This window comes from Peromyscus maniculatus, chromosome 6 (assembly GCF_049852395.1).
Source record: "Peromyscus maniculatus bairdii isolate BWxNUB_F1_BW_parent chromosome 6, HU_Pman_BW_mat_3.1, whole genome shotgun sequence".
Classification (NCBI taxonomy): Eukaryota; Metazoa; Chordata; class Mammalia; order Rodentia; family Cricetidae; genus Peromyscus; species Peromyscus maniculatus.
In genome coordinates, this window is record NC_134857.1 from 4,295,336 (window position 1) to 4,311,642 (window position 16,307).

Consider the following 16,307-nt stretch of genomic DNA (forward strand, 5'->3'; position numbering starts at 1 on the left):
CATTGGAATGTATATGTTTATGTATACATTCTGGAAAGTGTTTGGGAAATACATTTGAGAATGCAATTATTAACAAAGAACCAGTTGACAACACGACAACAAAGAAAACTACTACTCAATTAAACCAGAATGTGATTCTGGGAATCCGGTAAGGTATTGCAACAGAAAGAAGTATCTTTTATATAATCAAACGTATTACATGTTTTAATGTAGATCCACCTGTGTTGGCTAACTGGCTTTAACAGAACAATGAACTCACATATACTGGAGGAATTTGGGGTCTTGGAAGCAGCTGCCTAAGGAAGGGCACTGGTGGTCGGCGAGGCGGGAAGAGCAGCTGAACGTGCTGTCACAGCCTTTGCATTTGTACAGCTTCTCGCCGGTGTGGATTCGCTGGTGGCGGTTAAAGCTTGACCTCTGAGTAAAAGCCTTGCCACAGTCTTTACAACAAAAGGGCTTGTCCCCAGTGTGAACTCTCTGGTGTTGAGTGAGGCTTGATCTCTGATTAAACGCTCTGCCACAATCTTGACAATGGTAAGGTTTCTCTCCTGTGTGGATTCTCTGGTGCTGAATTAGAAGTAAATTGCGGCTGAAGGCTTTGTCACAGTCTTGACACTTGTAGGGCTTTTCTCCAGTGTGGATTCTCTGGTGTCGAGTAAAGCTTGATCTCTGAGTAAAAGCCTTGCCACAGTGCTTACAATGATAGGGCTTATCTCCAGTGTGGACTCTCTGGTGTTGAGTAAGGCTTGATCTCTGTTTAAAAGCTTTGCCACAATCTTTACAGTGGTAAGCCTTCTCTCCAGTATGAATTTTCTGGTGTTGAGTAAGGAAAAAAACACGATTAAAGGCTTTGCCACATTCGTTACATTTATTGGGTTTCTCTCCAGAGTGACCTCTCTGGTGTAAACTGAGGCTTGATCTTTGATTAAAAGCTTTGCCACACTCTTTACAAGAATAGGGTTTCTCTCCAGTATGAATTCTCTGGTGTTGGGTAAGGCTTGATTTTTTATTAAAAGCTTTCCCACAGTCTTTACAATGGAAGGGCTTTTCACCAGTGTGGATCCTCTGGTGCTGAGTCAGGAGTGAATTACGGTTGAAGGCTTTACCACATTCTTTGCATTTGTAGGGCTTCTCTCCAGTATGAACTCTCTGGTGCAGGCTAAGGCTTGATCTCTGATGAAAAGATTTGCCACAGTCTTTACAATGGTAGGGCCTCTCTCCAGTATGAATCCTCTGGTGCTGAGTAACAGTGGATCTTTGATTAAAAGCTTTGCCACAAAATTTACAGCAGTAGGGCTTCTTTCCAGCATGAATGCTCTGGTGTTGAGTAAGGAGGGACTTATGGTAAAAGGCTTTGCCACATTCTTTACATTTGTAATGTTTGACTCCAGAATGAATTCTATGATGTTGTCTAAGGCTTGAACAATAGGTAAAAGCTTTGCCACATTCCTTACATTTGTAGGGTTTTTCTCCAGTATTACTTCTAGTAAGGCTGGAACTTTTACTGAAAGCTGTGTTACAATCCATCCCCTTAGAAATGTGATCTTGAATATGGATATACTGGTGGATAATAAGTTCTGAGTATTGATGAAACACTGTGTCACATTTGAAACATTTGTAAAAGTTCTTTGGGAAAGGAGCAGGCTGATGATTAGCAGGATTTGACTCCTGGGTTAAGCTGCTATCATTTTCATTACATTGATAGACTGTCTCTCCAATGTAGGTGCCCTGGTGATTGCTTAAGGCAGACTCCTCAGTAAAGGCCTTCCTATTTTCTTTACATATATATTGGATTTCTAAAATATCTGTATTTGAATTTTGACTAGGTGATACTGGATGTGTAAAGAACCTGCCATATTTATGGAAATTCTGTGTTTTGGCACATGAAAGACCTATTTGTTCATTATATACTAATGAATTTTTCATAATGGAGTTCTCAAACTGATCACATTTAGAAATTTTTTCTTCATTTTTAAGTTCCTCATCTACAAAAATGTTTGAATGAAAGTTTAACCCATAGCTACATTTGAAACTGTTCAAGTCATTAACTGAAGAATGGACTAGACCCCTTTGTGTATTTCCCAAATTATCTTTGAATGAAGAGGCACATTTCACAAACTGACTCTGATGTTTACTGACAGAAGCACATGGCTCTTCACAGATAACGGGCATAGCCTGAGGGCTCTCTTGAGCCATTTCATGTTCCCGCTCTCTACTGGGAGGAAAGCTTCTCCTAGTCTCAGCTGTAACAAACAGGTTATGTCCATTATAAAAGGTCTTCTGAACTTCACGCCCCTCTATACTTTCCCTTTCTTCTCTGAAGTACAAATTGTCAAGGCCACAATTCCTATGACTTCCATTGATCAGTTCCTGGAATGAGTATTTTAGGTTCTCCTCTGGTGAAAAGTCTTGGTTATAATGAGGAAACAGAGCTGAAAGAAATCAAGACAAAAAAATGATTTCACTCACTAGACTCTGATGAATACAACTTACCAATCTAGTATCTAAAATCATGCTGAATTTAGCACAACAGCAAGCAGCAGAACAGAAAATCTATGGCCTTCATTGCTTCACTAATACTGAACACAGTGACCCTGGAAGAAAATAAGCACTCTATTTTTGTTTATAAATACTGAATTTTACTTCTGTAAAATGAAAAGTTTATAGAGTTGTGTTGCACAACAATTTGGATATATTTAACAGTATAAAACAGAGTAATAAAATCTTTCAGACAATTAATTTTATGTGGGTTTGATCATGGTTAAAAGCTAGGTAAGAAAGAAATGAAACTGAAATTTCTCAAAAGCTACCTTAAAAATCAAACTGTTTCTCTTAGAGATGCAAACAGATTTATCAAGATACAGATGATAAAATAAGGTAACTGTCAAGAATATTCACTGAGACAGGATGAAATGACCAATGAATGCAATCCAGTTAGAAAACATCCCAGTCATAAATAAAACAGGGGTACTATTTATCCACAAAAATAAAAATATACACAATTTTACTAGTAATAGACACACATAACTGAATCTTATTTTAATTTCACTATACACTGTACTGTAATATATAGCATTTGTAATAGACATTCAATAATAAAATGCAGATAAAACTAGTAATATTAATGGATATAAGGAACCTACTATAAAAACTGAAAATACGGGGGGAAAAAAAGAAAAAGAAAGAAGGAAAAAAAGAACCATTGTCCCATAAAATCCTGAACAAACAAAACAGGTGGTAATTAAAAATGTCTTTACAGAAAACTAGTTCTCAGTTTTGTCTCTATATACCTGTTAATCATTAGCAGTCAGTGTTTAGTAAAAAAAAAAAAAAAATTCACAGAAAACCTATTAAAATGTTTATAAAAAGCTCTGAGACAATTAAAAAACAAATATATAAATGATGTTAATAGAAAACTTCTTTCGAAGTTTTAACTTCATTAAAACATTATAGTATATTGACGAACAGGTCCTGAGAAGTGTTCACAGATTATCTGAGGCCCCCAAACGTCAGGAAAGAACTGTCACATTATACGGCGCCCCACAGGTGAAGGGCGCCCCACAGGTGAAGGGGAAGATTTCAGCTACCACTGTGAATGTGCAGGAAATCACTGCAGGAGGATGAGGACCAGGCTTAGAGGATTTAGAAGGATGGTAAACACAGTAGAAGTGCCCTTCAGTGACAATGAGAGGACAACCAGAGCTGTACTTTGAAAAAACAATGCCAATGGAACTGAGCTTCCTAACACATCTTTTAGGCCTGGCTCCCTCCAACCCTGGAACGCTCATCTTGTGCTCAGTTTCATCGTTCCTACTGACCTGGGAACAAGAGCACTGTCTTCTGCCTCTTTACATTCCAGGGCTCTTTCCTTTGCTCCAGACAGGTAACCAGGTATGGCTTAGACACGGCAAGACCTAGTTATTGGAAAACAGAACAAGACACTTACTTTCCTCGTAAGTACTAACATATCTGGCCTAGAATTATGTTCAGTATGAAAGAAGATACATAATAGATACGTAACAATATTCTAGAACACTACTTTTCCAAATGTTATTTCCCTACAGATATATAGTAATATATTTACAATTTACAGATTCTGCTTTTGTCTACTACCAAATCACAGATAAAGGGGGAATAATTGGACTTTAAGTGTAAATTATAATATTTTATGTTACTTGGCTACTATAATTAACACTAATTTTAACTTGGGATATATATTACCTGAAGAAAGAGGTAGAGGATAAAGATAAAAAAAAATAGGAATATTTATTATCTATTTCAATACTACTTCCCCCCATTTTTCCCCTGAAAACAGAGGCTCCCATGATATATTCAGCAATGTAAGGAAACTGAATGTTAATGCTGAATTAGTAATTCTGTAGAGAAGTTATCCTTACCCAAGAAGACCAGGTTCCTATAGTTCTCTAACATCACATCCTTATACAAAGTCTGCTGTTCAAAATTCAGGCATTCCCATTCCTCTCCAGAAAAATCAATGGCCACATCCTTGAAGGTCAACGGTTCCTGAAATAAAAATGAATAGCACAATGATCATGTGGCCATTGGCTCAGTTCTTAATTTGACCTAGGATGAAATGAGTTAGGGAGAACTACTTTTCATACAGGTGAGTTATCTGAACTATTCACTAAGACATTTTAACTTAGTGGTATTTCTAATGTATTACCTAACTCTCAAGTGAAGACAATATAAAATCCATAGAAGCAGAGCAGATACTGTATTTTTATGAAAAACTAAATGTAAAGGCATCAACGTAAGTATTTACATTTTAAAGTTCTACTTAATGTAAGATAATGTCTGTCTATTTTTCAGGTGAAAAGGACATACTGAGAAAGGTACTTAAGACTCTTTGAAACATTGCTACCTTTTTGGGGGTGGGTCAGGGGTGGGGTAGGGCTCAGACCTGGGGCTTTACACGAGCTCGGAAACGGCTCTGTAGCTAAGTTACATCCCCAGCCCTAAAATCAGAGATCCTAATTCAGTAGTTCTAAACTGGAGAGGGTCTGACAATGCAGAAGCTCACTAGTAACACCAGTATCAGTGGTCCAAAAAACAAACAAAAACAAAACTAACCAACAGCAATAAGGTAGATACCAAGAGGATTCCTTAATGGATTTGAATTGAAAGAGTTTTACGGAATTTACTCTTTACTGTAACAGCAGCACAGCAACTATCCTTTCAATCATTTAAAATACACTAAGTGTCACTGGATTTTTCATACACTAATGCATAAACCCCCAACTAATCTATTGAGACCAGGAATGTGTTTCCTCGTTTATGACATTTTGTCAAACATCCATAAATGTTTTACATACATAATGTAACTCCACCCTCACCAATCCTAGTTCAGTAATATATACAGGTGCATTTGTCTAAGATCTTTATTCCGGGCCTGGGATCATGGAGCAGAACACAACTGTGGCAATGGACACACGAGAGACTATCAGTCACACAGGCAGAAATGAAGGTCACCAAGACCAGCTTGAACCCTTGTAACAGGCAGATGTATAGTATAATTAAAATGTAAACAAGGAGTAACTTGAAGATGTTTCAATGGTAAGATGAGTAACAATAATGTGTGGTTTCTAGTTGCTTTTTAAATTTAGCCCATGATAAGAACTGTATTTTAGGTTGGGCAGTGGTGGCACACGCCTTTAATCCCAGCACTCAGAGTCAGAGGCAGGTAGATGTCAGTGAGTTTGAGGCCAACCTGGTCTACAGAGCAAGTTCCAGGACAGTCAAGGCTACACAGAGAAACCCTGCCTTGCAAAACCAAGAAAGAAAAGAAAACAAGTGTTTTAATACAACATGCCAAGTATACACCTATACACCCTTGAAAAACTGAAATAAAAATTAAAACAAAATTTCCTTTACAAAGTATGATACTTATGTTGTGATATTTTAATCATATTTTATAAGTAAATTAATCAGAATTGATTTTGCCTGCAATTTAAAAACTAATGAAGACCAGCAAGATGGCCCAAGCAGGTAGAGGTGCCTGCTTCCAATCCTGCCGATCTGGGTTCAATATCAAAGACACAAATGGTAGAAAGAGGTGCCTGCTTCCAATCCTGCCAATCTGGGTTCAGTATCAAAGACACGTATGGTAGAAAGAGAGGACTGACTCCGACAAGATCTCCTCTGACCATCACATACGTGTTGTGGTATATACATGTTCCACATACATGCACACAAGTAATTACATGTAATACAGATTTAGAAAAGCAATGTCATGGGTAGGCACTGCCTCTTCCACTTCTGCTTGCTACAGTACTTAAGTCTACACTCACTGCACCAGCCATTCTGCTCTCAAGCATTTGGAATGGGCAACGTGACAATTTCCTCTGAGACACTTTCCCATTTAAATAGCACATGCTTAAATTTCCACACAGATCCCTGGAGTCCTATGGCAGGGTTTAATCCTGCTGGCCTAGGAATTGTTTCTACTCTTTACCAAACTTGTTTTTAATGTTTAAAAGCGCCATTCTGAAGCCAAGAGTCCCGTTACATTCTCATGCTTCTTTTTTTCCTGTTACTATTATATTAATATGGTTGTTGAAGATATCTCTTCTCAGTATTCATTTGGTGTTTTTGCTCCACCTTTTGTGTAATATTTACTCATGAAAAGGTGACCATTACAATTGAGGAAAGATTCTCAATGGTGTAAATTTAGCCCAATATCTGTGATCAAGTCCACAGCCTTTTTTAAAGTCAGTAATTATTAATGTTCTGCAACAAACTTCGGTGCTGGAATATCCTTATTACAAAACTTAAAATAAATGCACAATTTACAAAGTTGTAAAGATAGAGTAAAATGTATAAAGACTGTCAGGTCCAAAGCTTCCCTTCCCCCAAAATGGCAGCGCTGGTGACATTGTCCTAAACAGGACCTCGGCCCGGGAAAAAGAAGGATTATTACTGGGTAAACAAGCCTAAAGGTTTCTGTCCACTAGACAAGCAGAGCTCTTAAGGTTTTTGTTTTGTTGTCTTTTTTACCAGGAGTCTACCACAAAAGTGTCCCGGTTTGTCAGGAAGCCTCCCTATACCCGTTTGGGTGTGTACGGTCATGTGGATGAAGGACACCCCTGCACTGGTCCTGGGCATCTCTCTGACAATTCTCGAGGTCCACCTGGGAATGCCCCAAATGGGAATTCTCGTCCCCTGGACATTTACTCTAAATCTCTCCTATCCGATTACTCTGCTCCTGGCTGCCTCCCCGCCTGCTGTCTCTCTGATGCCTCTTGGAGCTTGCTCTCTAACCTTGGCTAACCACTGATCTCTCCTCTCTTCCCTCTTCCCCAGGAGCTGCCTGTTCGTCTCTGTCCCACTCACCGGATCTTTCTGTTTCTCTCAGCTCCTGGAGCCTACTCTACAGAGGTCTAGCAGGTACACCCTGCAGCTTCTGAGGCCCTCCTGGGCCTCTCCCTCTCCTGGAGTTCCTATTTACAACACTTTTCCCTAAGCCCCCCCCACCTCATTGTCACTCTGCTTCTGAAAGATCTCTTCTTTCCTACTCTGTCTCTCAGCTCCCATCTCTGACCATGACTCTTCCCATTCAACATTAGACTGCTCACCTGCCTCCTCAATTCTCTTTCCTCCTTAGACTCAGGGATTCCATTAAAGTCTTGCTGTCTTACTGAAACAGTTTGGCCTCCGTACAGACGAGATAATCAGTCTCAATGGCCAGAAAATGCCACCACACAAGCAAATGACCCAAGAATCCCCTTTTCTCTAATCCTTTTCTACTCTTCTCAGAAGATCCCACACTCTAAGACTTGCCTGTTCTTTTCAGAAGGTCCCACACAGACCCCACACTCTAAGACTTCCCTGCTCTAAGCTGCTCTTGTCCCGCCCTCTGATCTTGGATTCAGTTTTAAAGATTCAAACATCATTGGGGTATACATAATATTAAAAATGGGTTTTATACTATTCTACTAAAAAGCTGTCTCTGGGGTTGAGCTATGGCCTCTCTCCAGAGCCAAGCATGCTTATTTAAAAGCCTCCTCCAAAGTCTCTGTGTCCTGGGTCAGGCTGGCCACTGACTGTGACAGGGAGAAGGAAGGCAAAACAGAACAGCCCAGGGCAAGATGCTGTGTGCTTTACAACAGCTAGAGTGAGCTATTCCCAATAAGGATTACTGCTGCCTATCTCATACTCTTTTTCTTGATTTTATTTAACTTTCTGAATACTCCCTTCTCTTACTCTTACTGAAGTACAAATGTTATTTCAAGATTTATAAGACCATGTGTAAACTTTCTGTATCTCAGGATTTTTAAGTTTGCTGGGTATGGTTTCTAAAAGATCTGTAATAAAGTTAGCTTAAAACTTGTAACAGAAAGGTTTAATAGGAAAAAAATCTTAAGTTGCTACAACATTCTTATATCAACTTGGATTCATCTCTTGTTTAGCAAAATAGATGTTTATAAAAGGGGGGAAGAAAAAGTGGGTGCCTGATGGCTCACTTTAGAATAAATAGCCACCATGTGGCTGGCAGCCAATGGGACTTCATCACCATCTTGGTTAAGGGACCATGTAGTATAAACCAACTAAGGCAGCACCCACAAAACTCCTCAGTCCCACTGAGCCCTCTGCTTCTCATTGTATCTCCCACTTTAGATTAAGGAGGCAACACCAGGCCTCCAAGATATTTTGGATTAGGATGGATTTTTCTATGATGATTTTTGTCCTGAGAGTAAAAAATAACAGATAAGAACAGTTTCTGGAATAGGACTTAAAAACATGTTTGATGATTAAGGTTTATGAATTCCTAAGGTTACAAGGTCTACTCAGGTTGTTGTAGAATATTATTTTAAGATATGTTACATTTGTTTATGCTATGGAACATTTGTTTAATGATGCAAAGCTCTTTTGCATTCTTTTATGTTGCATTTGTTTAACTCTGTGAAGCTGTGATTCTTTACCTGTCTAAAACACCTGATTGGTCTAATAAGGAACTGAACAGCCAATAGCAAGGCAGGAAAAAGGATAGGCAGGGCTGGCAGGCAGAGAGAATAAATAGACGGAGAAAGCTGGGAGGAGAAGAAAGAACAAGAGAACATGAAGTAAGAGTGAAAGTAACATATACAGATAAAAGCCCAGAGGCAAAAAGTAGATGAGATAATTTAAAGTTAAGAAAAGCTGGCAAGAAACAAGCCAGGCTAAAGGCTGAGCATTTATAATTAAGAATAAGCCTCTGTGTATGATTTATTTGAGAGCTGGGTGGTGGGGCCCCCAAAAGACCAAAGAGCAAAAGTAGAAAAAATAACCAAGAACAGGTTAACAGAAAGTAACTTAGAGATGAAGGTCTAACTACTTATGTCTTTGCTAACTGTGTTCAACACCAAACTTCTAAAAACTTTCTTCAGATAAGGAACATGTTTGATGAAAAGGGGTTATGAATTCCAAAGGTCCATTCAGGCTAGCAAAACCTAACTTGAAGATGTATGTCTAGCCTTTCTGTCTTTGCTAACTTTTTAAAGCTTTAGCTATTTGGATAAAGTGACTCATACAAGAAAAGTGTGATATTCTATAAAGGTGCACTAAGAAAGGATCAGTAAAGCAAGGTTCCTAGTCTCTCTGTGGACTGTATTTTTGGTTTAAAGTTTTATTTTGATGCTAAAGAATCTTCAATTAAATCTCCAATTCCAATTTTTAAGGCTCAAACTTAACAGGAAGGAAACTATAAAATTCTCATCTTATAAAAGCCAAGAACTTGTAAACCGTTAAAGATAATTAAGACATGAAAGTTATGGTCAGTTACCTTATAACTTTAGTTATGCTAAGTACAAATGTAATTTATTTATAGGAACAACCTTTAGCCGTCTGAACATGTTGTCAAGGTTAAGCCTATTTTATAAGTAAAGTTTGTATAAAATCAGGTATACTTAACAAATTCCAGGCCAGCCCTCAAATCCCTCAGAGAGATTTGGTGAAAAATGGCTTTTGAGGTATTTAATGAAAAAGCTTCCTGTGAAAGACAGAAATGCCAGCTCCTGGCTACAGCCCTAACATCTCCTCCAAAGAAGACCGGGGAAGGGGAGGCAGGGGAGGTAGACTTCACTTGGGAATGTGGTTCATATACAGCTGCAATGGTCACTGGGTGAAGAACTGCCCTGCAGCCCGCCAGCCGCCAGGACCCTGCCCAAACTGTGGGGATCTGGAAAATCTACTGCCTTGCTGGCCTTACCAAGGTAGGTGAGTTCCCCAAGCACCTCCTCTTCAGGAAAGTTTCTTGGATCTTTCTAGGCCTGGTGGCCAAAGACTGATGCTGCCCTGGGACCTCTACCCCCAACAAAGGCATCGAGATTACCATGGAGGAGCCCAGGCAGCCCATCCAGATAGCGGGTATGTCTTCATCACTTTTGTTGTTGTTGTTGTTGTTTTGGTTTGGTTTGGTTTTGGGTTTTGGTTTTTTCGAGACAGGGTTTCTGTGTAGTTTTGGTGCCTGTCCTAGAACTCGCTCTGTAGACCAGGCTGGCCTAGAACTCACAGAAATCTGCCCAGCTCTGCCTCCCGAGTGCTGGGATTTAAGGCGTGTGACACCACCACTCAGCCAAGTCTTCATCATTCTTAATGGATACAGAGGCCATTTGGTCTATACTTCCTACTCAAATACATTCTTCTCAGATCTCCGTGATGGCATTGGCAGTGTACCCTAGCTTTATCACAAGGTTTAGCTGACCTCAACCAGACCCTCCCACTAGGCTACAGAGCCAGATCAGTCCATTCATAGCTAGAAAGTCTGTTTCACCTTACGAGTATTTTGGCTTTACAATAACTTGGGGTACAAAAGTCATACGTGTTACTTGCTGATGGTACAAATTTTTAAAACTTTAAAAGGTTTAAATTATCTGAGTCTCGTAAATAAAAAAGGCTTTGAAGCGGAGACCCAATTAACTACCAGCCTGAACTGGTTCCGCATGTAAAACTCAAGTCTTGCTACCTGGTCTCCCGCTGAGAAAAGCAGACTTACAGACAGGTTTGCCTTGCTGACAGGCTGAGAAAGGTAAACTCACAAAACAGATTTCCATGTCTAAAAAAAAAATGCATTTTATTATTCCTTTATTTAAAGAACTTGCTTTTTAATGCATTCTTTCAGTAATCAACACCTCAGTGGGTAAAGGCACTTGTCACAACCTAAATTTGGTCCCTTGAACTCACACTATGGAAGAACAGAATCAAGTCCTGCAAGTTGTCCTCTGACCTCACAGGAACACCTTGGCTGGCATGCACCTGCCCCACTCAGAAGATAAATAAATGAAAAAGTAATAATAAAAAAATGATGCAGCAAGAAAAACTAGTGATCTTAAACAAGGATGCAAACATGCCCATGAGCCCTACCACCTTCCATCCCCACAAGTAACGCAGAAGGACCAGAAAGTAAAGACCCCTTTATTTCCAGAACTGGTTTACAGCACACACTTCCCATGATTACTTGGTAGCCTAGATTCATTCTAACAAACTTGCACCAAGGATTTAATTAAGCAAACAGAAGACCTTCCATATCCTAAGCACAGAATATTATCAAAAAGCTGAAATAGCTGAAGTGCCTTTCTGATGGGTGTATACTAAGGCATCTAGCGGCTCCCAGTATCAGCTCCCAGTAGGTTCTATCCTCACACCTCAGGCTGCTAAGGTGATTGAGCCCAGACACTGATACGCACTGGATGCTCACAGACACCAGAGACACGGCAGCTGGTGTTAGGCATCTCTGAAACTGGGGCAAGTAAAGATGAGGATAGACCCATCACTATGTAAAACCTCCGGGGGGGGGGGGAGCTCAACCCCAAAGCATTCTGATTGGGTTCCTATGTCTAAGGCAGACAAAAAAGGAGAGGCATTAAGATTTTAAAAATTAAGCGTCCATTGATTTTATGTGAAATATCCAGAGGAAATCCTTAAAAAAGTGTCACCCAGTATGTGGAGGGAAAAATATCAAAATCAACCGAACAAAACTTATGTCTACTTGAAATGCAGAGTGGGAAATAGATGTTAACATTGTTTTGTTTTGTTTTGTTTTAAGTTAGTGTTTGGGAATGCAGTCGGGAGATAGGAATCTCCCACCACCCATGGCAGAAGCGAGGCTAGAGGAAGAGCAGACGTCTGGCAATGAGGTTCTGCTTCGCCTGTATCTGGAACGCTCGGGAGGGGCCGGGCACCTCACAGAACACAGCTCCTTCCACTGCGGGAAACGCACACGGGAGCTGGGACACCCTGACCCGCTGATGATCCGGTCATCGCTACACAATCCGAGCTGCTGGACCGGAGCGCTGAGGACTCCAGTCGGGGAGCAAGCCGCTTTCTAGCGAGCGATCGGACAGGACGGCAGGGTCGGACCCTTGGCCTTCGCCCACTGCCCGGCGGCTCGGGGGCGCGGCAGGACACGGGGTCTCCAACACACGGCCCACCCACCGGGGATCAACCCGGCCGCCTCCGGAGCCAGCCGCGGGAAGGCGGGGTCGCCACAGCCTCCCTCCAGTCGCCGGCTCCCCTCGGCTCCACGCAGCCTCCGGCCTCGCCGCGCCACGCACACACTCAGCAGCTGGCTTCGGCCGTGCCCTCCGTCCTCCCTCAGCGATCGCCGGCCGCAGCCGGTTCCCACGGGCTCCGCGCAGCCTCCCTTCAGTCTCGTGGCGCCATGCACACTCACCATGGTGGACCGGCGTCCGCGGTGTCCGCGTCCTCCCGTGGATGGCCCGGTACCCGACAGACGCGGGGCAAACGGATGCAGCGGGGCCGAGCCAGCGTCCACACCGGAAGAGACCCAGCCTGCGGAGGATTCCAAGATCCTGGACTTCAGAAACAAAACGTGAAAGCCCGCCCCCTCCACCCTTTCTAAACGTCTGATTGGAAGGTCTCACTATCGGGCTGCTGATTGGATGACTCTCAGGTCCCGCCCCATCAGGCCCCAGCACTGCCCTGCGAAGCTGGAATGACAAGTTCTTGGTACAGTTGTACTAAAGTTGACCCTAAAGGAGACATTGCATTTAATCTCATATTTAAAGTCATACCGATTTATGAATCATATGTATGTATATTATTCTCAATAGAAAAGAACTTTATGGCAATTTTTGTTCCTAAGCTCTCTTCCTGAATTCTATATTTTAAAATGGGAAGCAGTCCCCTGAATCAGCAATATCCAATATAAAAAGGGGGAGTAACAACCAAGTGTAATATTAAACTTTCTAGTATTAATATTAAAATGAAAACAGGCGATAGTGATTGTAATAAAACCCAGTATATCCAAAATATTATCATTGTGTGGAATAGTTATTGTTACTGATATATATGTATATTTACATAGACACATATTATATAATATATATTTTATATATAATATATATATACTGTGTGTATATACACACACACATACACATTTCCATTACTGTACTAAATCATCAAAATTCATGGAGTCTTCAGCAGATTTGAGTTCAGGTCTGTCACATTCCTCGTCTAAGGGCTATGACTTTCTTGACCTCAATAAGATGAGAGGCCTGAGAATCTCTCGCATTTATGTCATAGGTGAAGAAATACAATTCCCTGTCAATATTTCTCTTAGGTCCCAGTGAATGGGAGTAACAGTGTTCTAAAAGAGAGCAGGGAGCTCCAGCCAGGAGGGGTCCAAAGGTGGGCACAGGAGGGAAACCCTTGTCTCCTGATCTTTCCACAGACTTCACAGACTTACCCTCTGTAGTTTAAATAGATTAAAAGCAAAGTTCCTTTTTTTTCCAGTTTGGCCTTGTATCTATTTGTCAGACTGTGGATGTCTGTTTTCTCCTGTGATGTGGAATACTGTGTAAATTTAAGGACCCAACCATATGCACAAATGTCTGCAAAATGTCCTGTACAATTCAACACCATCTAGCAAGAGATCTAACTTTAATTAGTGGGAAGGGAAATTAATGCATACATAGCAGCTGCCATTTGCCAGGTAACTTAAAATTAGAATATCATTAAGTTGTGGCATCATGCCTGTAAGGACACATTACTTTTCTATCCCTGGATAACACACCACTTCTACACTTATTAGTTGGTGATTGGTTTGCTTCGCGATAGAGGTTCAGCTGGGCTACTTCTGGTGCATCTGGTAAGTGGATGATTGTCAAGATGGCATGGCCTCAGAAGAGTGAGCTGGTATCAGCCGAGGCATCTTTACCAAACCCCTTAGGATATCTCATCTTTGCAGCAGGCTACTGTGAACTTGTTCTCATAGAAATGGAGGTGTCTTGAAAGAGAAAGGAAAAACGTTCAAGACCTTTTCAGCCCAGGTATCAGACTAATGCACTTTAAGAGACACAAGGTTATGTGAGTTGTGGCCAAATGAGGTCAACTCAGTTGCAAAGTATAGAAAAAGATACCACCTGTGATGGGAGCAACAGAAAAAGCGTGTTGCCTAGGTCATTGGATGCAGGGAAGAACAAAGACATGCTGACATTTTTGCGTTCGGTATCATTATGTCTTGTCTTATTAATAAGGTTCAACTGTTCCAAGTCAAGGAATTTACCAAAACAAGACTGGAATTCCACAAGTCTCCCTGACTTTCAAAGTCCAACCACTGACTCTAGAACTTGTGGTTCACCCCACCTATATAGTCCTTTTAGGACCTGAATAGCAACCTTACTCAAAAGAGCAGGCTTTGTGTCCATGAACTATTCTTCATTATTGGGAATGATCTTTTTTTTGACAGAATACTTCTATAGCTTCTGCCAAGGACCTAAAATAATTTGGGGAGATGTTTGAGGGGAAATGTTTTCCTCAAAAGAAAAAGAGTGCCAGCTGAGGAGCGAAAGAGCCACTGGCAGCGCCGATCTCCCCAGTGCGCAGATGTCCTTTGACAGATGGAAAAATGGTGAAAGTAAGCCCAGGCTTACCTTGGTTTGGGAAATAAGTGAACTTGCCGGTGAAGTAGCAGGCATAATAGGAGTCAGTTTTTCAGGCTGCAGAGACAGGGTTGCAGCTGCATTCCAGCATAGAGAAAGACAGAGTTCTTCAGTGTTTCTGGGGTGTATATTTGTGCCAGATGTGAAGTGCCTTGATGGGTTCTTTTACTAAGAATCGCATATTATAGTGTATTAGGTAAGAAGGAGATGCCAGAAAATGTGAATTCTTCTCTCTGGACGTTCCCAATTTAGTAAAAGGTTACAGACCAATGAAATTGAGAAACAGCACAACGCTAAATATTGGTTTGTAGAAGTTTAGCTCTCAAAATGGGCAGAATCTTCCTTGACCATATCGGTGGTACCCGTCTGTTTTCTTGTGCAAACTGTGATAACGATCCTGACCAACCGCTGAGAACTCATCTCTACGAGGTTCACAGGCGCCACTGGTAGAGCATTTCTTTTTAACAAGGTATTTAACTTGCAGTACAGTGAAGTTCAAGATCGGGTCATGCTCACTGGCTGCCACATGGTTAGAGATGTGAGCTGCAAAAACTGCAATAGCAAACTGGGCTGGATCTATGAGTTTGCTACTGAAGACAGCCAGCGTTATAAGGAAGGCCGTGTGATCCTGGAACGTGCACTAGTTCGAGAGAGTGAAGGCTTTGAGGAGCATGTACCATCTGATAACTCTTGAAGAAGAAAGATAAATCCATCTTTTCCCAGGTCTCCTTCACTGAAAACAAAAATCTACTTACATACACTGTCACCTTAGCATCAGCGTCGGATTCATGAACTGCGGAACAAGAGGGTGTGAGAATCTTGAGATGGAATCTTTCTTTCTCTCTCTCTCTCTTTTTTTTTAATTTTGTATTTCCCATCCAACAGCAATTTGTAGAGAGAATATTTTGCAGATGCCGTTAATTTTTTCCCTATGTTTACATCTTGAGGCATAAGAGTCTGCAGCTACATGGTGGGCTATATGAGGGGGAAAAATTGGGGCTCCTAGAGTGAAAAAGGAGTGTCTTGTGTACATTTTGAGTAGAAAATATGTCAAGAGCATGGTTTTTAAACTTATTTGGGCTTCATTTTAAACTTTCTTTTAAACCCAGTTATTTCACTTAATTTGCTAGCTTCAGGAAAAGATCCGAATCTGTGCCTGGCACTGGAGGCTCAGTGTTAACATGCCTTGTGCTGGCCAGTGTGCCATATTCTTGTTGGAGAGGAACTGTAGCACCAGAACCCATTCTTCCTTGTCAGACTTGACCCACAGATGTCACCTTCCCTAGCTCCTTGTCACCATGTACTTGGTGTTGATTGGAAACTTTCTGAAATGGGGCAGAACTGCTTGGCTGTCTTTCCCATGTAACTTAAGCATAGTAATATAAATAAAGTGATAGTTGGAAAAAAAAA

At 41.1% G+C, this 16,307-nt stretch overlaps 1 protein-coding gene and 1 pseudogene across 3 annotated transcripts; one reads left to right on the top strand and one right to left on the bottom strand.

The window, feature by feature from the left end:
• Positions 1-176: 176 nt before the first annotated feature.
• LOC102907590 (uncharacterized) lies at positions 177-15,029 on the bottom strand. 3 transcript variants are annotated; one of them, XM_076573841.1, is made up of 6 exons: positions 14,889-15,029; positions 14,030-14,242; positions 12,668-12,786; positions 4,398-4,524; positions 3,819-3,914; positions 177-2,432 (listed from the first exon to the last, which is right to left on the bottom strand). In XM_076573841.1, exons 3-6 carry the CDS (start codon positions 12,668-12,670, stop codon positions 256-258), a joined length of 2,403 nt encoding a protein of 800 aa, XP_076429956.1. In that variant the 5' UTR covers positions 12,671-12,786; positions 14,030-14,242; positions 14,889-15,029; the 3' UTR covers positions 177-255. The 3 variants fall into 3 exon arrangements, with proteins under 3 accessions (XP_076429956.1, XP_076429957.1, XP_006971162.1); XM_076573842.1 differs by having other exon boundaries at positions 14,007-14,242; XM_006971100.4 differs by lacking the exon at positions 14,030-14,242 and having other exon boundaries at positions 14,889-15,020.
• Positions 15,030-15,179: 150 nt separating this feature from the next.
• LOC102907886 (protein yippee-like 5 pseudogene) lies at positions 15,180-16,307 on the top strand (annotated as a pseudogene).